General features: G+C 32.7%; 2 protein-coding genes, 2 long non-coding RNA genes and 1 pseudogene across 10 annotated transcripts; 4 read left to right on the top strand and 1 right to left on the bottom strand.

The window, feature by feature from the left end:
* Positions 1–1,531: 1,531 nt before the first annotated feature.
* Positions 1,532–3,973, top strand: LOC146921998 (inositol oxygenase 2-like). Its single transcript, XM_085715179.1, has 11 exons — positions 1,532–1,627; positions 1,716–1,854; positions 1,965–2,046; positions 2,155–2,359; positions 2,556–2,615; positions 2,728–2,780; positions 2,882–3,004; positions 3,210–3,279; positions 3,369–3,447; positions 3,551–3,632; positions 3,724–3,973. Exons 1-11 carry the CDS (start codon positions 1,597–1,599, stop codon positions 3,748–3,750), a joined length of 951 nt encoding a protein of 316 aa, XP_085571305.1. The 5' UTR covers positions 1,532–1,596; the 3' UTR covers positions 3,751–3,973.
* A 649-nt stretch (positions 3,974–4,622) lies between these two features.
* Positions 4,623–6,644, top strand: LOC146921997 (uncharacterized). 3 transcript variants are annotated; one of them, XR_015010817.1, is made up of 4 exons: positions 4,623–4,889; positions 5,560–5,679; positions 5,970–6,069; positions 6,297–6,644. It is a non-coding gene; the product is annotated as an uncharacterized LOC146921997 (long non-coding RNA). The 3 variants fall into 3 exon arrangements; XR_015010815.1 differs by lacking the exon at positions 5,560–5,679; XR_015010816.1 differs by lacking the exon at positions 4,623–4,889 and having other exon boundaries at positions 4,907–5,679.
* A 1,454-nt stretch (positions 6,645–8,098) lies between these two features.
* On the bottom strand, positions 8,099–10,759 carry LOC146921996 (uncharacterized). Of its 2 annotated transcripts, none has more exons than XR_015012297.1 (2): positions 10,363–10,759; positions 8,099–10,004 (listed from the first exon to the last, which is right to left on the bottom strand). It is a non-coding gene; the product is annotated as an uncharacterized LOC146921996 (long non-coding RNA). The 2 variants fall into 2 exon arrangements; XR_015012299.1 differs by having other exon boundaries at positions 8,099–9,958.
* Positions 10,760–10,951: 192 nt separating this feature from the next.
* LOC146921995 (protein SRG1-like) lies at positions 10,952–15,189 on the top strand. Of its 3 annotated transcripts, none has more exons than XM_085715175.1 (5): positions 10,952–11,274; positions 11,952–12,199; positions 12,421–12,745; positions 13,331–13,583; positions 14,636–15,189. In XM_085715175.1, exons 1-5 carry the CDS (start codon positions 11,044–11,046, stop codon positions 14,818–14,820), a joined length of 1,242 nt encoding a protein of 413 aa, XP_085571301.1. In that variant the 5' UTR covers positions 10,952–11,043; the 3' UTR covers positions 14,821–15,189. The 3 variants fall into 3 exon arrangements, with proteins under 3 accessions (XP_085571301.1, XP_085571303.1, XP_085571302.1); XM_085715177.1 differs by having other exon boundaries at positions 14,626–15,189; XM_085715176.1 differs by lacking the exon at positions 14,636–15,189 and having other exon boundaries at positions 13,331–13,777.
* A 1,836-nt stretch (positions 15,190–17,025) lies between these two features.
* LOC146921994 (uncharacterized) lies at positions 17,026–18,698 on the top strand (annotated as a pseudogene). The gene is made up of 3 exons (XR_015012295.1): positions 17,026–17,118; positions 17,217–17,312; positions 18,193–18,698. The product of XR_015012295.1 is annotated as an uncharacterized LOC146921994 (transcript).
* Positions 18,699–22,991: the final 4,293 nt, after the last annotated feature.

Genomic DNA, 22,991 nt, shown 5'->3' with positions numbered 1-22,991 from the left:
TATATATTGTTTATAAACGTGGATACATGTGATATTTGTGTGGAGTATAAGTATGTTCATGGTACTGGACGGCGAATAGTTTGACAAATTTGTGGAGTGATTTGAGAGTGGATGAGTTGGGATGGGAAAAGGCCAAAAGGGGCATGCATCTTACAAAAACAGATTAATTAAGAGCTTCAATGAGCCCAAAACTCGTTTAACATGTGAGTGTGGGGTTAGTAATTAGAGATTGCTCTCTAGGTTCACATTTACCAAGAATATGCTGAATGGTAGTTAATCGTCGTTCAACATTTTTTAATTTTAAGTCATTTAAATAGTGTCGAACGATAATTAACCATATTTCGACGCCAAACAATAGTTAACTACCATCTTTATTTAGGGTGCTAAAGAGCAATTGCCTTGATAATTTGACAACTATATGATGATGTCTACTGATTTGGTCCATAAAATGGAGTCCACACATACTACAGTCGACGTAGATGAAAGCTAGATCACATCACATTACATAGGAGGAGGCTGGCTTTGGAGTCTGGACAAACAAAATAAAATATGAATTGTACTAGCTCACTTCGCTAACCTAAATCTTTTCGGTTAAGTTTAAAAAATTATATTTTTTTCATAAAGAAATTTAAAATATATATATTGAATTATATAGAGATTACTCTATCCGTTCCAAAACAAATGATTTAATTTGATTACATGTATTATTCACGAAATATGATTCGATCAAATTTTTCTACTATTCTATAAAGATAATTTGTAACATAAAAGATATTGAATTTGTCTCGATGAATATTTTAAATATCAAATTTTTATAATATTTACAAATACAAAATTAAATATATTTAAGATAAAGATGTGTAATGATATATGTAAAACCGCTATCTTTTTACTATTCTATTGTCACTTTGTCTTTCTAAAAAAATGCTATCTTTTTTTTTTTTTTGGTCTAGTAGACTAGTGGCTGGAGCTCACACAATTAAATGTGGAAAAGTGGGGTGTCCGAGGTTCGAACCCCGGCCCCTGCATAAATTATGCAATGTCACTGCCAACTGAGCTAAGATCACGCAAAAAAAAAAAAAAGAAGCTATCTTTAACGTAAAAGAATATCATGACATTATTACATAATAAATTTTGTTGAGAGAACAATTAGCTGGTTACAGAAAAAATGAATTTAAAAATTAAAAGTCTTTATTAATTGAAGATGAGAAGCTTAGTCTGTGATGAGTAGATGCAGCGTCTGTTCTTGAATCTGCAATAACTAAGTCAAATCCACGTATTGCTGACTCATGCTTATCATCAAATCCATGTATTGCTGACTCATGCTTATCATCTTTCATAATTACTATTAATTACATTCATATGGTAAATTGATTTGTCGAAACTTAAAATAAAAATAACTCATCATGTTTGGAAGGAAAAAGGTAACAGCCGTACTATATTTGGAAGTACGTGGTTTCAACTTTTAGGCCTCAATATTTTGTCTCTCCATAGGACTATATATACCCCTTGATATCAACACTCAGATTCCATACTCATTTCACTCATTTTATTCTCTCCTATCTCATAGTCATTTGATTTTATTTTAAGGAGAAAATGACCATACTTGTTGAGCATGTGGACTTTGGTAATGATTCTTTTTTGTTTTTGTTTATTTTATTGCTTCTATAGCATATCATAAAAGTCCCATCATATAACAAGCCACATTATTACAGGGTCCCAATTTGATGATAAAAATGTGCATTTGGAAGACGTCAATGAACTTGTTCTTGATGGTGGATTTCCTCTACCAAAAAATGCTTCTCAAAATGCATTCTTCGCCCCTGAAATCAATTCATTTGGCCATGCCTTCAGGTTATTTCCAATTCTATTTCATTGTTTTTTTTCTTCGTCTATAACCATAATTTTATTTTTTTTGAAAATAAAAAAGAAATTAACACAAGATGATTGGAATTATTTGGCAGGAATTATGATGAAGAAAGTGAAAGGCAAAAAGGGGTTGAGGAATTCTATAGGTTGCAACACATCAACCAAACATATGATTTTGTAAGCTAATTTTATAATTATTTCCATCAAATTTGTGTCTATTTCACATGAAGGAAATGTAATTGTGACCAAAATTCCAATTTGCAAAATGTTAATTAATTAATGTAGGTGAAGAAAATGAGGGAGGAATACAAGAAATTAGACAAAGCAGAAATGAGTATATGGGAATGTTGTGAATTGCTGAATGAGGTTGTGGATGAAAGTGATCCTGATTTGGATGAACCACAAATTCAACATTTGCTGCAATCTGCTGAAGCTATTAGAAAAGATTATCCTAATGAAGATTGGTTACATTTGACTGCTCTCATTCATGGTACATAATCACCTTTTCAATATTTATATTATTTTTTAATTCAACATTCATATCCTGACAAAAAAGATCATTTACAATTTCAAGGCATGATAATCATCCATATCCTAATTTGAACAAGTCTGACATACCTTTCTAAATGGATATCATGGGGTCTCGATAATCTAACATTATTATTGTTATTATTGTCTTGCTTCAGATCTTGGGAAAATTCTTCTGCTTCCTAAATTTGGTGAATTACCTCAATGGGCTGTTGTTGGTTAGAAACTATTCCTTACACTTATTTTCATATGATTTTTGTTTTGAACATTAGTTATTTGTATTGATTTGAATTCAACATTTTAACTGAATGGTTAATGACATATTTGCAGGAGACACATTTCCCTTAGGTTGTGCCTTTGATGAATCAAATGTTCACCACAAGGTAATTATAAATATCTTGTAAAATTATGACAATGAATGAATGAGTCAATTGTTTAATCTTAAGTAATCAATCAATTTACCTAAATCTTGTTTCTGCTGCAGTATTTCAAGGAGAACCCTGATATCAAATCCCCTGCTTATAACACTAAAAATGGGATCTACAATGAAGGGTGTGGACTAGACAATGTGATGATGTCATGGGGACATGATGATTATATGTGTATGGTGAGTCCGTAAATAATTCATCACACGATAGTATTAAATTTTCATTTTTTTTTACTGAATCGTTTGAATTGGTTCGATCTTGATCTAATAGTCTAAATTGTGACAAATGTGCGATGTGCTAGCTTCCGAGGAAATCCGAATCAATTTTCTGATTATTCAACGATACTTTATTTACGATCTAATACACTGTGCATCCAATGTGCAGGTTGCTAAGGAAAATGGCTCCACTTTGCCAAATGCTGGATTGTTCATTATCAGATATCACTCCTTTTACCGTAAGCATTTTCGTTATTATGTGAAAACTTACCCCATTCTCTGTACAGAAAATTTATTTACTGAAAAACTTGATGACCTTACCTTGCAGCTTTGCATAAGGAAGGTGCATACACTCACTTGATGAATGAAGAAGATTTTGAGAATTTGAAGTGGCTCCACATATTTAAGTATGTTTGTATTTTAGTTTCATCATTTTTTTTTATTCATTTGCACACATCTTTTGCTTCTCCTCATTACATAATAATTACTAATGATGTAATTTTTGTACAGCAAATATGATCTCTACAGCAAAAGCAAGGTTCTAGTTGATGTCGAAGCAGTGAAGCCATATTATCTATCACTTATTGAGAAGGTAACACCAATCTTTATGAACTGGTCATGTTTTTTTGGTTCCCTCATTGTTTTTCTGTGTTACTTATTTTGTTTTGGTCATTGTTTTGCAGTATTTCCCAGCAAAGCTTAGATGGTGATACTTGAGAGTAGAGATTAAGGATTAAGGGGTCAAAGATCTGAAGGAAACAAACATATACTGAATTATTCTGGGGGGCGGTTTACATGATTATTAGGAGATCAAAGAGTTAATTTATTTTTTGGGAAGGTTTCAAAATGCAGTTCTTTATGTTTGGTGTAATATATATGTACTCTCTTGCAGTCCGTATGCAGTCAAATAAATAAACTATTTACTATTATCTATATGATTCTCTTAGTGATCAATAATAATTTATGGAGTTCGTACAAAAACGACAAGAATTTGATGCCTGTGCTTAAACAATTATAGCAGTTTACAGAGATTAGAAATAATGTATAGATATAATTGAACAACCAACTACTATCACTATCAGGAAAACTACACCATTAAATTAAATTACATCAAAAGTTTTGGGTATCTCTTGTAGTACCAGTTTTAGTGTTTTAAGTATTAAAATCACACAGATTCTTGAATCTATATTCAACCCTTTTTAGAACTCAAAAAAATGGAATTTTTGTTGATGTTGATACTGCGGTTGAGGATTTATTCAAAAAAAAAAAATGTTGCGGTTGAAAAATTGTTGTTCATCTATGAAAGGAGATACTTATTTGTGATGATTCTTGTTGTTCTTTATTTTTTTAATGGAGAGATAAGAGGAAAAAAAAAAGAGAAAAGAAGAGACTGGTGAAATGAGAGAAGAGAAAGAAGGAGTTCCCTAAAAAAAACAGAGAAAGAAGGAGTTATTTTTTTATTATCATTTTTTTAATCATCAATGTGTTGGATTTTCTTTTAATTTAAAAACAAAGAATACACATGTGACACCCAAACATTTTTTAATGTAAATCTTTATTTTAATCATTCATTAATGGAAAAAGATTGGTGAACACCCTTCTCCATACCACTCTTCCATACACCCCTTATGTGGCATGGGCATTTTTGAAATTTCACACAACTTTCTCTTCTCACCCTCTTCTCTCTCTTAGATCTCCCTTTCTTCTCCCTCTCACTCCGCCTCTCACTCACCTACCACCACCACTGGCCGCCGCCGCATCCTTGCCCTTCGCCCCACCCCTCTCTTTGATGGCCGGCCGTTGGTCCTCCTCTCTCTTTCTCTAGAACGTAGGAAAAACTATAACTCAGGTTCAGTCTTTCTCCTCCCTTTTACATCTTTTGTTCATGTGCTTTTCAATTTTTCTTTCTCCTTCCAATTATGCATCTTTTCTTGATTGGGTGTTCGTATTTTTGTTTAAAATAACTTTGTTCATGTTGAATTTGAGGAAATTGTTGAAAAATAATGTTGATTTAAGGTGTTCTAGTTTTTCATCAAATTAATGGGTTTGTGTTGGTCATCAAATAATGTTGATTTATTCTAAGGTTAGTATCATGAAAGTAAGAAACATGCTGGAATTGTTGGAAATAATGTTGATTTTAATCTTGCTTTTGAACAATTTTATCTGTTAATTTAATTTATAGTTTTACTACTTTTATGATTGAATTTTTTTGTGGTTTTGTTTATGATATATTTGGAACTTTTTGTAGTTTGGTAAAATGTGGACAAATAATTCTAACAAAATGAAAAGGAATATGATGATTTGTCTAAACATTGTTCCCAAACATGTTGGTGACTCAACTTATACTAAGACTTTTGTCGGAGGATTGGCTTGGGAAACTAGTAGAGACACATTAAAGCACTATGTTAATATGTTTGGTTATATCTTAGAGGTTATTGTCATCACCGATAGAATGTGGGGTTGACATGTGTGATATTTGTTAGGGTTTAACATGTGTAAGTTTATTCATGTATTCTTAGTGAAGCATGCTCGACGAGGTTGAAGAGAACCGACAACTAGTAATATGACAACAGTGGGTCTGAAACATGTGTAGTTTCCTAGTGAAGCAACGACGAGGGGTGTTTGTGTTGTAGTGTGAGGTAAATTACTTATGGCTGGGAATGTTTCAAGGCTTTGATGATAATTATTCTGTTGCAACTTGTCAGCTTGGTAATCTCATGTTTTGCTTGTTTTTAGTTTGGGCGGAGTCTGTTTTTTAAGGTGTCTACTTTTTTTTTTTTTTTGTGATAACAGTTTTTTTTCTTTGAGTTATAGATCTTGTGATGATTTATTTGGTTGTAGTCCTAGCATTGTTTGTGAGGTTATGTTTTGGCATCGGTTGTTCCTGCTTTGGTGTGTGAATGTTCGTTGTGTTGCTCTATTTGTGCAGACGTATTGTACATTGTGACGACTTGTGCCAGGATACTTGTAATATTCATTCGTAGCTGTTGTTGTTGATCATGATGGTGGCTTTTGTTTTTGAATTGAAGGTATTAATATTCAATTTCAATGTTTAGAATTTGTGATTAAATTTGCATTAATGAATGATTTTATAGCCATGTTTTTTCTCTGAACTTTGCTATGACAAACTATCTATTTTTACCTTTCAATTTATTAGTCAATGAAGATAGTCTTTGGTTATTATTACCATTTTCTCTTCATTACTTGCGAGTTTGTGTTGAATGTGGCTTCACTAATTTAAAGCTTTTGATGACAGAGAGTTTGGTATAGTCCTCTTGCTCGTGGTTTTTTTGGTGGCAAAGGAGTTCTAGAAAATGTGTCGGAGTTAGCCGTGGCATAACACTGTAGAAAATATGTAATAGCATCAATTCTTGGATTTATTTGAAGTACTAGGTGTAAATCAATTGTTGTAATAGGCGTGAAGCAACAACAATGTTTATATTTTGTTGATAATTTTATTTTGGCATAGGGTGAATATGATGAATGCTGGATAGATGTTCACATTGTAACAACTAAAATTACCATGTTAAAATGGGAAGAGGTGAACTATTTTCCATATTTGACAGGTTTTTGTGAAAACTAACCAAAATTGAGTTTGATATAACCATGTTTTATCAAATCTGTCACCACTATTTATTTACATTCCCATTTTTACTTCTTGTCTATTTCTCCACGTGATTTTTGTGGAAGGAGTACATTCGGGCACAGTAGTGAATCTCTATTGATGAGCATGACTGAGAGGTGAAATGATATCCATCTGTTACAATCAATGATAATTTTGACACTCAAAAATTGCAGTTACTCCTTTGATAAAAAGTGGTTAAACAGATTTAAAATTTGGTTAGTTTTCCAACTCTATCAAATTTTTGAAAAATTCTTACATTTGACCACTACATTAAAAGCCTTTCAAACGATAAATAACTTCTTTTACAATCTGCAAGTTTATCACGCCTAAAGACGGACAAGTTCTAATTTCTGAAAAAATAGTGGTCACGCACCTTAAAATATGTGGTCACACAAAACATATATTTGGCTAGTTTATATTTCCCATGTATAAATAATCTTGTTTTATGCGAATCAAACACATAATCTAATTTGATCACTACACTAAAAGCAATTCCAACAATAAATAACTTATTTTACAATCGGCGAGTTTATCACACCTAAAGACGGACAAGTTCTAATTTCTGAAAAAATAGTGGTCACGCATATTAAAAAATGTGGTCACACATACCATATATTTGGCTAGTTTATATTTACCAGGTATAAATAATCTTGTTTTATGCGAATCAAACACACAATCTAATTTGATCACTGCACTAAAAGCAATTCCAACAATAAATAACTTATTTTACAATCGGCAAGTTTATCACGCCTAAAGACGTACAAGTTCTAATTTATGAAAAAATAGTGGTCATGTATTTGTAAAAATGTGGTCAGACAGGCCATATATTTGGCTAGTTTATATTTCCCATATGTAAATAATTTCGTTTTAGACGAATCGAACGCATAATCTCATTTGATCACTGCACTAAAAGCATTTCCAACCATAAATAACCTGTTTTACAATCGGCAAGTTTATCACGCCTAAGGACGGACAAGTTCTAATTTATGAAAATATAGTGGTCACGCATGTGTAAAAATGTGGTCATAGAGACCATATATTTGGCTAGTTTATATTTCCCAGATGTAAATAATTTCGTTTTAGGCGAATCGAACGCATAATCTCATTTGATCACTGCACTAAAAGCATTTCCAACCATAAATAACCTGTTTTACAATCGGCAAGTTTATCACGTCTAAGGACGGACAAGTTCTAATTTATGAAAAAATAGTGGTCACGCATATGTAAAAATGTGGTCATACAGACCATATATTTGACTAGTTTTTCTTTCCTAGGTGTAAATAGTATCGTTTTAGGTGAATCGAACGCATGATCTCATTTGATCACTGCACTAAAAGCATTTCCAACCATAAATAACATGTTTTACAATCGGCAAGTTTATCACGCCTAAAGACGAACAAGTTCTAATTTATGAAAAAAATAGTGGTCACGTATTTGTAAAAATGTGGTCACACAAAACATATTCATATTCATACTCTGTCAATATCTATCTTAAGAACCATAAAACCATACATAGTGCGATTAGAAGGAATAGTACATTACAAGCTTAGTGAGTACCATACTATAGTATTTTTCAAGAAAGTTAGTAAAAGAAGGAATAGTACATTACAAGCTTAAAAGAGCATAAAAAAATTTACATTAAATTTTGATTTCGCCACTACACTATTTTTATTCTTCCTCGTATCACTCTTCACCCACGGCGTTCCAAGAACCCCACTCTTGACACGATTTCTTGACTTGTCTTTTATTCAAGTGAACACGATTGATGCTTGGTGATCTTCATCATCTGATAAATTTGATGATCTTCATCATGTGGATACCCGAACCTTTGCTTCGTATTATATTGTAGAATTCCCAAGCTTCACATTTGGTATTCTTGCACCCATCTTGTTCAAGTTATCATCAATTTTCTTTGGCATGTTAGCCTGTTAAAAATCCAGCCATAAAAGGCCATCGTACTCTGGCCAAATAGATGAATCACAACACCAACCATATACTCTATCCAATTAACTCTCTCCCAAGCTCAATATGACAACATTAGAAGCCATCATTTCAACACTAACACCTGCATAACAGTCCCACAATACAACACCAGAAACTGAACCAGAACACAATCTTACGATGAAAAAAAATTGGCTGCACTATAGTAAAGATTGAGCAGCTTGAATTGACAAATAGAGAGATGTGAAATCAATAATAGGTGAAGCAAATAACGAGAATTTTACAAAGGTTTAACACAAGCCTTAAACCATGTGATCAGAGTCAATTCGAACTTAATTCAAGCTATGGATTCACTTCAATGCCGAGTCTAACAAATTCGGATCACGCAAATGTGTCCATGACAGAGTTTTCAGACAACAATTCAGCTTCAAAATTCAGCTCATTGTTCATTAATGATCAAGGGAAAGAAAGCAATTCAAGCAATAGCTCAAATATGAGTACTATTTATCCATCTCAAATGAGAAGTACTGTGATGGAAAATAATAATGCAGGGTTTTGTTGGGATGGATCAGAGAACAAATTGGACCCTTTGTTTCAGTTCCAAGTAAATGCTATAAAATCTGATGATTATGGAACTAGTTCATGGGAAGAAGGACAACTTCAAACTCACAATTCAATAGAAGATTTCAATAGCTATCCTGCACACTATAACCTCAACTAGTTTATACACATAAAATGATAGTCCTCTATTTCAACCATATTTTCATTTCAAAAACATAGATTTATCGCCCACTTTTGACTTATTATGACATCATAGCTCTCTTTTTTTGCATTCTAGCTCAACCCTCCAATATCACATGTATAAATTTTAGAATTTATCCTAATCATGCATAGATTGGATTTAGAAAAACCAACAATATCAATATCATCAAGTGGATCTGCACTAATGTGTGACACAAATTTAAAAACTTGTATTAATCTTATTGTTCAATGAAGTGCAAAAATAACAAAATACAAAACCATCTAAATCCATCATAACTAATTCAAAGCTAACAAGTGCTTATTAGTGTTTTCAATTCCTAAACTACATTTAGTGTTAACCAATTTCGGACATCAATTTTCAAAACACATAAAACCAAAAATGTAAAACCCTCAACCAAGATATTGAAAAACAATTTTTCCAAAGTTCATCTTCAACAAAGAATCAGCAACACATACACATTCCATTGATTAAGATAGTTAAGCAAAGTCAACTAGAGACAAATAAATTGAGTTACCAACGATGAGAGTCACACGACAGCGAATCCAAGGCACGTAGGCTGTAACGAGATTCAGATTCAGATTCATCACACCTGGCGGAGGGGGCACCGAATTTCAGCATCAGTTCTCCAAGTAACCCTTTTGAAATAATTAACAACATTAAAGAAAATTTCAGTATTTACCAGGTTTGGATTAAGGCTTTAACAACAAATTTAAAAATCAAAATGTGGTCAAAATAGAATTTGCATATTTCACATCCTATAATCACATAACCCTGTTTACCAATATCCAAACAAATTTAAAAATCAGAGTATGGTCAAAAACAGAATTTACAGATTTCACATCTTATACTTACAGAACCATGTTTACCAATATCCAAACTAATTTTGTTATCCAAAGTATTTGCCCATTTTTTGAGAACAAACTTCAAAATACACAAACCCTAAATACAAAGTCTCAACACAAAATGGAATGAAAAATGTGAGATAAACCTCACCTTCAACAAAGATATTCGATTTCCGACGAAAAGATTGAGTAACCGGCGGCTGAATTGTGTCTAAGATGTTTCCAACGGTGAGAGTGAGGGAACAAGGAGGCGACGATGACTGTGAGACGATGACGCAACAGTGATTGTGAGGCGACGGTGGCTGGAATGAGACAGATCAAGTGGGACGTCTTAGATTGCATAACCATTTTTTACAAGGATAAAGGAAAAGAGAGCGGCACAAGGAAAAGAGAAGAGAGGGATGAAGGAAAAAGGAAAAGAGAAGAGTGGGATGAAGGAAAAAGGAAAATAGAGACAATTAGTGGAGTGTGGGGCCCACATTGCCACATGTCATTTTTTTATGTGGGTGTAGGAGTGGTATTGCCACCTATGGTGGTATACCTATCAGGGCTCTTCATTAATTCATCATTTTCTCATCTAAAATACACCAAAAACAACAATAGAAATCCATCTATGCACTCACCATTGAGGTTGTAGAAAATGGCAACAAAATTCCACCGACCTTATACAGTGTGGACTGACATAACTTTGTGTGTCAGCATAAATTATTGTTTTATATATAAAATAAATAAATAATTGTTATAATCTAAGTAAATTATACGGCGTGGACATATATGGTCAAATTGGGGTACCCCAGCAATTGAAATCTTACCAACCTGAAAAATTTGAAATATGTCAAAGTTTGGAACCTCATTGTTGGTGCCTTCTGTCCAAGAGCTTGCAAAGAAGCACATCATAGAAGTTCCAGAACAATATCTTTATCCAAATCAAGACCCTATTGTTTTATCAATTACAGCTTCATTACAACAAGTCCCAGTCATTGACCTAAGTAAATTGTTGTGTGAAAATGCAACTGAGCTCGAGAAGTTGGATCAAGCATGTAAAGAATGGGGCTTCTTCCAGGTTTTAACTAATACTCTTCCTTTCAGTATAATCACATTTACTGAGTCATTAAATAAGATAGATAGAAGAAAAATTCAGTCATGTATAACAGTTTCAAATGACAGACACTGAAATTATTTAGAGCACCAAAAAATTATCATGACCGATTTAGACATCGAAAATAACAAATTGGTAACTAAAATTAGCAACTAGATTTTTAGAGAGATTTCCTAAAATGGACTCTAAATTGGTCCCAAACTTGTTTAGCGACAGATTTAGATGTTGATTTAATTATTAATATTTTGGTCATTAAATCAGTTGCTATGTTTTATTAAGGATATTAGGATATAGAGCAACGGGGACATAGAGTAGTTAAGAGCAGTGGTGGATCTCCTGAGACCTATACGAGAAACTGCACCCCCAACTTTTCGATAAATTCCATATTAGGCATAATATTTTAACTAATCAGTGGTTACATTCAAGCAAATGAACCACCAAACTGGTTCGTACAAATATTTGGCACCCTAACAAAATAACTCAAGATCCAGCACCAGTTAAGAGTATCTTTGATGAAATAGAGATTCCACATAACACCAGTTGGATTTATCTCCATTTGTTCCTTTCATCAACTTTATGGTTGCTAATATACTCTCTAATTTTAATAACTCTATGATTTCTAAAATTGAAATTGATTATAGCTGATCAATCATGGAGTTAGTCCTTCATTGGTGGAAAATTTGAAGATAGGTGTTCAAGAATTCGTGAGTCTTCCGGTGGAAGAGAGGAAGAAACTTTGGCAAACTCCAGAAGATATAGAGGGGTTTGGTCAATTGTTTGTTGTATCTGAAAATCAAAAGTTGGAATGGGCAGATTTATTCTTCACTACAACTCTTCCGTCCTATGCAAGGAATCCCCGCTTATTTCCAAATATTCCTCAACCATTCAGGTTTTATATCTCTTTCGCACTTCGTCTTTTTTTTTGAACCACATTGTAGTCAACCACAAATCGCTGAATATAGTTGTTTGTTATAGCCGCTACTCGAAAATATTATTTTGCACTGGCAGAGCAATAGCGTTGTTTCAATATTATAACAACGCTAAAGGCGCTATTTAAAATTATTTACTAACCATCAGTTTTGCTCTAACCAACATTGTTTCATACTGCAGAGATAATTTAGAGACCTATTGCTTAGAATTGAAAAAAGTTTGCATCACAATCATCACACATATGACAAAAGCTCTAAAAGTTGAACCAAAAGAAATGCTAGAGTTTTTTGATGATCTAACTCAATCAACGAGGATGAATTTCTATCCTCCTTGTCCCCAACCAGAAAATGTCATTGGATTGAATCCACATTCTGATGCGGATTGCTTAACTATCCTTCTCCAAGCCAATGACATTGAAGGCCTCCAAATAAGAAAAGATGGACAATGGATTTCTGTGAAACCTCTCGCCAGTGCTTTTGTCGTAAACATTGGAGACATGTTTGAGGTAATTGATAATAATTAGTCAGATATCCTCTTATTATTTTACCCTTATAAGTGTTCTTATGAGTGTTTAAGAATCGATATCAAATGTGAGCACAGGTAGTAGATGGAACTATGTACGGGTATATTTTAGATTGAATAACAAAATTACTCATCAGTCATGCACATCTCAGTCACCCGTCCAAGATCGGACGGTCCTAGTTTTAAATTTTTTTTTGATTATTTTAGATTTAAAATACCAAACATGAAATCTAGATCGTCTAATCTTGATCGGATAACTGAGATGGGTGTGACAGCGTGTAGTCACAAGTGTTTGACTGCACACAAGGCAAAGTAAACACCTCAATTTGAATCAATAACAAGTCAATTACTATTTAAGTGTCTCAAAGGATACATCAAACAATCTGTATTTATATTTTCCAAATTACAATTTACAAAAGTAACGCTGAAATTGAAAATCATTCATCACTTTTGTCCGTTCAAGAAAAATCAGAAGACAAAATTTACTCATAACCTTTCAAGTATGGCTATTTCACATACACGTATGGATATTTACTTATGTTCAATCCTAAATGCTTGTGCCGTGCAGATATTGACAAATGGAATTTATAGAAGCATTGAACATCGAGCTACGGTTAATTCAGAGAAAGCGAGGATTTCCATTGCTGCATTTCACAGACCTCAAATGAGCAAAGTTATAGGTCCAACACAAAAACTTGTTACTCCTGAAAGGCCTGCATTGTTCAAAACAATTACTGTAGAAGATTACTACAAAGCATTCTTTTCACGCAAGCTACAAGGGAAATCATGCCTTGATCTTATGAGAATCCAAAACGAGAATAGTAAGTGACAAAAGTACCATATAACTATTTGGATTAAAATTAATCATGTTCTTTGAAACAGTTACACCATATGGTGGGAATTGAATTTTATCTTATTAAACTAGATGGGTAATATGTGCCTCTGGTGAGTTCCCTGACTATTGGCAACAAATCATTATATGGTGTTATATAAATATTTGTGTTCTTGCTTATTAGACAGTAAGTTTATTATTTTTGGCTGATATGTTCCACATATCATCAATTCCATCATACTTTAATTTATTGTTAATATTGTTGGTATGTCAAGTGTGATGAAGAATTAATTTAGATAATGTTCCCTCTTCTTCTCAATACCTATGTTAAACCAGCACGGCCTGATAAGGAATTTCCATGCCATTAATTCATTCAGCCAATTATACAATAGTGAATTTATACAATAGTGAATTTATCACAACAGTTAAAACCAGCACGGCCTGATAAGAAATACTTGAAACTGAAAGTCTCGTAATTATAACCGTTGCACTACTTCCTTGTACAAAACTTGATTGTATATTTTCATGAATTTGTAGATTGTTCTTGTGTTGTTTTGTATATCAAGATGCCCAATTTCATCCATTAGCAAACGCATACCATGCTTATGCAAATTTCCATAATGGACTAGCAAATATTTCATGAAACCTTCATTTTATAATACGCTGTGGTTGTACTCATCGGTGCTAAGTCAGGAATTATTTTATAAGTTCAAATATCCATTTAATACAGCTTTAAATGTATATATCATTGGTTTTAAAAATCATGGTGTCCATCACAAAGGAGGTGCATCTCATTAGTAAGAGTGAATGTTTTACTTGTTTATCAAGAATGAAATCACAAATACATTTTCATGATGAAATCACAAAAACATCTCATTAATATAATTGTTTCAACTTTTTACTTATAAACAGTTGAATAACTTATAACAAAGCATTCAACCGCAATAACAACAACCTTTTCGTTTGTTATCTATGAATAACTTATAAGCAGTTGAATAACTTATACCTTTTCGTTTGTGTCATTTGACCAGTTTATTGAAGGATCATCCATTTTATTGACAACCACAAGCAGCCACACCCAATGTTTTTGCAAGCTGGACGTGTTCGCGAGTTTGTCCACCTCTCTCGTATCCCGTTTTAAACTCTCCCTTTCGAGCAGAAATTACCTGATTGATGACCATAAAACACGGAAAGGAAAAGACAAACATATCACCAAATGCTTGTGAAGAATCATTAACTGAAAGATCAAGAAAAACAGAATGAGTGCCCATTACAACTTACCAACACTCCAATATCAGCTTGAGATGCACCGCTGATCATTAGGAACATAGCTCTTGTGGCCCTGCAAAAAAATGTAAATATTACGTGTTTCCTACGTTAGCAAAAAATGATGTTATTTTAAATTAAAGATATTTATTGGTAAAAAGTATGCTTCAGTGCACAATGATATTTATTGGTAAAAATTGGAAGGGGTGTATATATGTAAATATCCCTTTTTAATTTAAGCAGTTTCAATATTATGCTCCAGTGCACAATGATATATATTGGTAAATTAAAGATATGATGACGGATAAGACCAATAAATTAAATCACGTGTATTTTTTTTTCTTTTTTTTTAGTAGCTAGAAATTCACCACATAAAGATGAATAAATAAGGTGATCGGGGTTCGAACCCCGACCGCTGCATATAATATGCAACGTCCCTATCAACTGAGCTAAGTTCACGGCAGGGATGGATTCATGTTGAACAATGTGTGGGCTTGTGCATGCACAAAGTTCTAAGAATTTTATTTTGAATTCTTCTCTTCCCCCATAACAAAACGCTCGCGCCCAACTGAAATTACCAATTTACCCCTGCGCTACTTAAATAACGTAGTGTGAGTTAACTCACGTGTTAATTTCCAGCGTGAGTTAACTCACGCAAGTGTTAATTCCAACGTGAGTTAAGTTGCGCAACGCATGTTAAGATGCACAGATTTTAACACTTGCGTTACTTAACTAATACAAGGGTATTTTCGACATTTCAGCTGGGCGCGAGCGTTTTGTGCCGAAGGAAGTGCATAATTCTTTTATTTTTAGTAGTGCATGACCTTTTGACCACACACATGGCCCACACTTATCACACAATTTTCTCTCTTGGCCCACACTTATCACACATGACATAACCGTTTTCTTGTTTCCAAACATTAAAACATCTTATTAAACATGCAACAATAACACACAGCTTTCTTTTGTTTCATTTCTTTCCCTCACTGATTCGTTCTCACCTTGTATTCTGACGTGTTTTTGGCTTGGTGTTTTGTTTTTTCTTCTTTTCAATACTTTTGTATTGATCCTACCTTTAACATTGCTTGTGCTTTGGGTCTGTTCAAAAAAAAATGTTCACGCCTTTATTAATTGTTTTCTCTTTGAAATGACACCATGCAATCAAGATCATCATTTTCAAAATTAGGTGTAATATATAATGCCCTCACTTTGCAAAATTCCTGAATCCGTCACTCACGGGACGTTATTTTATTTTATTTTATTTTGACAACTAAATGTGATGCACACTCCCTTTAAAAAAAATAAAAATAAGGGTCAGCATTATTTAAGGATTCTCAATTAAAAAATTATTCATTGAAAATATTTAATACTTCAATTTTCGATGCTTTGAATATAAAAATGTTCTTAGGACACTCGTTAGCATTTCTCAACAAATAAAAATAGTATTTTTTTAGGGGGGAAATAGTATTTTGTTAGTAGGCTTAAAATTAGAGATTTAGTAGTCTTATCATTAATTTGTTATTGGTTATTATTTATTTTTTTAATTTTATTGAAGAATGATACTAATAAGTTTTTTTTTAGGGAAAGAATGATACTAATAAGTTAAAGTTAAGTTTGCTTGATGACATAGAGAAAGAACATCATAGTCTCTAGTACCTTGCAGCACTAGTAGCTTATAAAATGGAGTTTTGTAAAAAGAAAACAATAAATAAAGTAAAAAAAAAATATACAAGGGAGCCCGTAATGTCAAACTATAAAATAACACAACGATTAAAATAAAATTCAGCTACATCCTACCATTAAAGGTTAACACAATCTAATTGTGGATGATCTAAAAACGGGTACACATAGGTAGATAATGAGCACAACGTTCAAGCAAACTATCTCGTTTATCTGCCTATAAATATGAGTAATTGTAATCTACAGTCCTTCACGATAAAACGATTAATGAATAAGAGAGCCAAAAAACATAGTTCAGTCAATGAACAATCTTTAGTAAACTTCATTCCTATAAACTTGCCTTAATAAAAAAATGTAATTATTAGAAGATAAATTAATTTCCCTAAAAAAAAAATACCGATAAATGTCTTTTTTAGAGGTTTGAATTAATTTTTTTTACGGTGAACTAAAAAAAAATATATTATTCTCACAATATTCGAGAACATTCTAGCTATAAATAGTAAATGATAGAGCAACAAACACCAACCGAGCTCTCTTCTTCTCTCTCCGAAGAGAATCGCACCGCTCAATCAAAGAAGGCAATCAAAGAAGGCACGCACATTTCTTCTTCGTTTTGCATTTCAATTTTCTGTTTCAATTTCTGCTATTTCATTTTCTACTCTGCTTTTTCGTTCAGATCTCGACGAAGAGCGCGGTTGCATGCATTGAAGAATCTGTGGATTTATCGCTGATTTCTGAGATCACTGAAGAAAATCTCAATGAAGATGTTTCAGTAAGTACAAGTCTCAGCATCGAATTCTTTTTTCGTTGTTTCAGCGGTTCATGATTTTATAATCAATAGATAGGATAATAATTAACTGTTAAACGCTACTAAACATTAGTTATAGTTTCATTATTTGTTGTTTATTTATTAATTTAAAGCTTCGTGAAAATTTTCAGTGTGAATTAATTTTCTATGATTATTTACTTTAATTTAAAGCTTCGTGAAAATTTTCAGTGTGAATTAATTTTCTGTGATTATTTACTAATTATGCGTCAAAAAGGTTAATTATGCGACACTAAACTGTTAAAGTCTACTGAAAATTAGTTACAGTTTCATGATTTGTTGTTTATTTATCAATTTCAAGCTTAGTGAAAATTTTTAATCTGCAAATTGTGTGATTAGTTACTAATTATGCATCAGAAACAATCAGTTACTAATCATTAGTTTTAGATTTGTTGATATATAGTTGATAAAAGCTTCAGGAAAGTTTTCAATGTTCAAACAGATTTTCTGTTGATACGTCGTTGATATGTGTTTGAATTTTCAATGCAATAGTGATTGCAGTTTCTAATCACTTGGAATTATTAGGCATTTTGTACGGTTTGAATTTCAAGAAATAATAAGTGTTTAAGCTTCGTGGAAATTTTCAATGTGCAAGCTAATTTTCTGTCATGTACTAATTATACATCAGGAACTGTAATTAGTTTTAGATCTGTTGATATATCATGATATGTGTGTGATTTTTCAATGCAATTGTGTTTGCAACTTCCAAGCACTTGGAATTATTAGGCATTTAGTATCTTTTGAATTTCCAGAAATAATTAAGGGCTTAACTCTTAAGAACGGACCATGTTTCAACTGATTGAAATGTTTGCTAATCTTGTTTCAGAGTTTCTTGTTGGAAGAACCTTCTTCCATAACTTTGCTTCAGCCTGAAAAGAAATCCGACACAGGGGAAGATAGTTCCAGTAATTGCGTTGATGTGTGTGAATTTGAAAAATTCACCTTTAAACCTGATGAAGTCCTGACTTTGGACAATGCTGATCCTTGGTATAAGAAGCTTAGGGATGAGATAGTTGAATATCTTTTGCATGATCTCAACCAGAGGAGGGAATTCAGATGCGATCGCAACCTCAAGTGCTTTCGGGGAATAAGAAAGCATTTATGTTTCTCAGTGTCATTCTATTCATTGCAGTATTAGCTGTGGTTTTTTTCACTCCTGATGATGATCATCCACTAGTGCCAACATGAGATTTCATCCATGTAAGTGATACAATATCTGTTCTTAGACTTGAGGTGATTTGATTTGTTCTCAATTTGTACTTTGCCAGCTCAGTGCTACTCTAACAGATTAATGTAACTCAGTAATACAGATTCACTGATTCATTTAACAGACTTTGTCAGCTCAAAATCCTTTTACAAGAGAGTGAAATTAAAGCTATATGTTATTAAAAAGATTCACTGATCCATTTAAAAATGTAATAATAAGATTCATTGAAACCATTAGTTGGAAAATTACATTTTTTTTTTCTTCAATTGTGCTGCCTGCTGGTAAAACTTGTAACTTCACGGAGTTAGACCAACCCTGCCACTAGTACATGAATGTACTTTTTAATTCAGATGCATGTGGAAATAGCACATTCAGAACTAGCATTACTTAAAGCAAAATATAATGTATCAGCAAAATTTATTTTAGGACACTACCATGTTATGTTTGGGTTTTAGAACTGGGGGACATAAGTAGGGTGTCTATCTACTTTAACTGATTGTTTCTGTTCCTTTGCTTAAACCCCTGAAGATGAATGGCTGTTACTTTGCACTAGCTAATGCTCTGGTTCTAAAGCAAATTTGACTAACAATTACCACATTTTAGTTGGTACAGTATCCACACATTTGTTTACATGCCTCTGATCTGACTTATAATGACCAAGTCTACATTTTTATTTTTGTGACTATTCCAAAATTTAGTCGGAATATAAGTAAAGTTTGAACATTTTAGTTGATACAGGATACAAATTTTATGTTTACATGCATCTGGTCTGACTCATAATGACCAAGTCTAGATTTTTATTTTCGTGACTAATCCAAAATTTATTAAACATCATTCAATCAATTTATTAGAATGTGATATGAGAACTGATAGAAGTATGTTTGTTTGTGTCACCTTAGCCATCGACTCCCAATCTTTTGAAGTCTAACCTGTTATTATAACTTACATTATGGCTGAGCAAAGTGCCTTCATTGGGAGCGTACTTTGATCAGCGGGTGAATGCATTCTGTAATGGCATCTAAACTTTGCTATTTTCTGTTCCATACATTTATAGATTATAGTTAGTTGTGTGTCTCCATTATTGTGGCTATAGGTCAATTCTCTTCCTTTTCAAATTCCTTTACTACTAATACAGTATTTTGAAACACTAGGCCAGATTTATCCTAGCAAATACTTCAATCAAACAGTAAGGAATATGGACATATTATTATATTAGTATGCTTGGTTAGAGAGAGCTTAAGCACTGGCTCAAACAGACTAGGAAATCTCTAATGGATTTCAAAACATGCACTTGTTTGGTTTTGAACTCTTGTTGGTTGTGTTATTTGAACTATTATGATGATCATGATGCACTAATGAATCTACAGCTAGTTTGAAGGGTTCATTTTATAATTTCATGCAAGTTATGAGAATGTGATATGAGAACTGACAGCAGGATATGTTTTCTTCGTTTCACCTTAGTCATAGATTCCCAAGTTTTTTATTTAGGGGAGTGCTTTGAACAACGGGTGAATTAATTCTGTTATGGTAGATGAACTTTGTTATTTCAAATGTTGAGTTCTTTCCATTGTTCTGCCAATTGGTCATTTCCCTCCTCTTCATGAACCCTTTTACTATGAACACTGTTTTGTGCCATTAAGGAATAAGGGATAAGGATATGTTAGTGACAAAACTACGTTGAATTTTTTATTGCTATAGTATTTGCCTACTAAAGGACAAAAGCATTGCATTGTCCTGGTATTTTTTCTTGATAAAGCAAGAATGAATTCTCTAAGTGTAGTTCTCTCAATTTTTGTCAATTGTTACATCTCGGTCACACACACAATGGTGTAGAAGATAGATGCATATTTCTATAATAAATTTTTTTATAATTTAGAACAAATTTTTTTCCCAAAACGACCTACAATTTTGGACCTATAATTTGGGATGTAGGGAGTAAAATTTAGTGACATGAAGCAATTAATTTAGAGCAATCAGAATGATTGTTTAAGTGATGATTCATTTTCTTATATATATATGGTTAAACTCTTCTTACTTCTTCCTATTTTCTACAACTGCTTATTTTGTTTCACTTTTCTTTCCTGAACTCTTTTTTTTTTGCAGATTTATTGTTTCATGAATTCCAAAAGCATATATGAATGCATGATTTTTTTTTTAATAAGGGAAACATTGAAACAATTTATACTTTTGTTGGATGTTGCATAGATATAATGTTCGCAAGACATAAGCAAAAACTAAAATAGAAAAGAAATATGTTAAATAATTTAATCGACGAAGCGAGGTTCTCTCTAAAGTTAGTGGTTGAAGCTTTGTTATTGTTATATAATAGGCTTATTAGATTGTTTGGTCCCTTATTTAATTTCATGTTTTCATTTTGGTCCCACAATTAATAAAAATGGCGTTTTAGTCCCTCATTTTTTCTTCCGTTTGCCAAATAAATCCTTGACTGTTAAGTTTAACTTCAAATGTCTATGGTGGATCAACCTTAAAAGTGGTCCATCGTAGACCTTATTAGTTTTGTTTATTTTAACCATTCGATCTATTTACCATAAATGGGACCGTTAGATTTTCACATGTGAATGGACTGTTTTGCCCTTAATGAGACCAAACACATGAGTAATTACCGATTTACCCCTTTCTTCTTCATATCCAAAACTGAACTTCCATTTCTCTCTTCTTCTTCTTCTTCTTTGCAAGACAAATTTTTTAGAACAACACATAACAACAACATTCAACATCCGAAAAAAAAAAACCAATTTCCCAAACCGCTCCACATCCCAGACTCAAATCTGTCGTCATCTCCGTTCCCTTAAAAACCAAAGGTCGCGGTTTCCCCAATTTCAAAATTCTCAATTTCCCCTTGGATGATTTTCAACCAAAAATCTAATCTTTCGTGATTTTTCAATCAATTGCTTTGATGGATTCCTCAAATCTTTGCTTCTTTTTTCCTTCTCTTTTCCTCGAATCTTTAAAAAGGCTGCTTTTCTTGGATGTTGAATGTTGTTGTTGTTTAAAAAACTGGAACTTGAAAAGAAGAAAGGAATGGGTCACCACTCACCAACATACTGATTTCGAATATATAAGCAATTTTCGAAAATTAATCTTACCCAAACTAATTTTTTATTTCTAATTTTGAAATGGATACAGAAGATTGAGTTTCAATTTGGGATAGTATGGTTTCAATTTGGCTTATGTTTGTGTTTTAATATGGGGAAACGATGAAACTAGGGAAGAAAAGAAGAAGTAGAAAAACGTGTTTTGAAATCTAATCTAAGAGAAATGGATTTCGAAAAAAAAAAACCCATTTTCTGGAGAAAAAAAATAAATCCGAATTCATGTGTGATGAACTTGAGGTTTCCATCGATTTAAAAAAAGAAGGAATGGGTCAGATTTAGTCTTTTATGGTGCTGGATTTGAGGATTCTTGTTCTTGCATGAATTTGTAGTGAAGAAGCAAGAGGTTTCATGGAACAGACTTGTTCTTTCCTGAATGAATTTTAATTTTTTGCCCATTATTTTTCTGGTTTTGTTTGTATGAATGTATGATAATGGTTGATGAAGATGAAAATGTAGAAGATGAAGAAAATGAAAATAATTAGGTGTTGGTGATACATCGTAAGATAAAATACACCTGCCTAATCAATGGTTCTCTTTTTAAAAGAAAAATCAAACGGTTGAAATTAAAATTATTAATAGGATCTATGGTGGACCACTCTTAAGGTTGGTCCACCATAGACATCATTTGGGGTTAAAATTAACAGTCGGATTTATTTGGCAAACGGAGACAAACGTAAGGGATCAAAACGCCATTTTTATTAATTGTGGGACCAAAATGAAAACATGAAATTAAATAAGGGACCAAACGATCTAAGCCTATATAATATTATAAGGTGTCCACTCTTTTTGTTACTTTGTTAATTGACTAGGGATCAATTTATTTATATTACTACATTTTTATATCCTATTCTCATGAATTTTAACATGAAATTGATTGCTTTTACTATTGTATGATTGGTCTAGGCCAAATCCACCATATTGGGCGAGATAGACGAGTGATTGTTGAGCTACAAGATTTATACCATCATGTCACTTTTATATAACTAGATCGTCTACCCGTGTATAGTCAAGAACAAATTTAACTGTTTATGATGCGTTGTGTAATGAAGGTTGTGAAACGTAAGTGACACCGACGCGATGTAATAATTTAACGTTGATAATAAACAAAATATGGTACATGTTACATAAGTTCAGAATGGTGTAAAACTAACATACAACCGGAACTATTAATTGTTTGCATTTTTTTTTTTCCATTTTGATCACCTTCAATTTGGGTCAAGACATTGTAACATCAAGAAGGCTCTTAAATAACCAATATTTTCGTCTCCACTATATGAGCTTCTTACTCGCTTGAAAGCATAT

The sequence above is a fragment of the Medicago sativa genome, chromosome 5, assembly GCF_051527215.1.
Source record: "Medicago sativa cultivar Bolivia chromosome 5, Bolivia_mono, whole genome shotgun sequence".
Taxonomy (NCBI): domain Eukaryota; kingdom Viridiplantae; phylum Streptophyta; class Magnoliopsida; order Fabales; family Fabaceae; genus Medicago; species Medicago sativa.
Note: the sequence above shows the minus strand (reverse complement) of the source record. Positions and strands in the feature narration are given on the sequence as shown.

Coding starts and splice junctions, on each gene's coding strand:
- LOC146921998 (XM_085715179.1), top strand. CDS start 1,597: ATGACCATACTTGTTGAGCATGTGGACTTTG. Junction 1,855..1,964: donor TCATTTGGCCATGCCTTCAG/GTTATTTCCAAT, acceptor ATTATTTGGCAG/GAATTATGATGAAGAAAGTG. Junction 3,633..3,723: donor ATCTATCACTTATTGAGAAG/GTAACACCAATC, acceptor ATTGTTTTGCAG/TATTTCCCAGCAAAGCTTAG.
- LOC146921995 (XM_085715175.1), top strand. CDS start 11,044: ATGTCAAAGTTTGGAACCTCATTGTTGGTGCCTTCTGTCCAAGAGCTT. Junction 11,275..11,951: donor AAGAATGGGGCTTCTTCCAG/GTTTTAACTAAT, acceptor AATTGATTATAG/CTGATCAATCATGGAGTTAG. Junction 12,746..13,330: donor ACATTGGAGACATGTTTGAG/GTAATTGATAAT, acceptor TGTGCCGTGCAG/ATATTGACAAATGGAATTTA.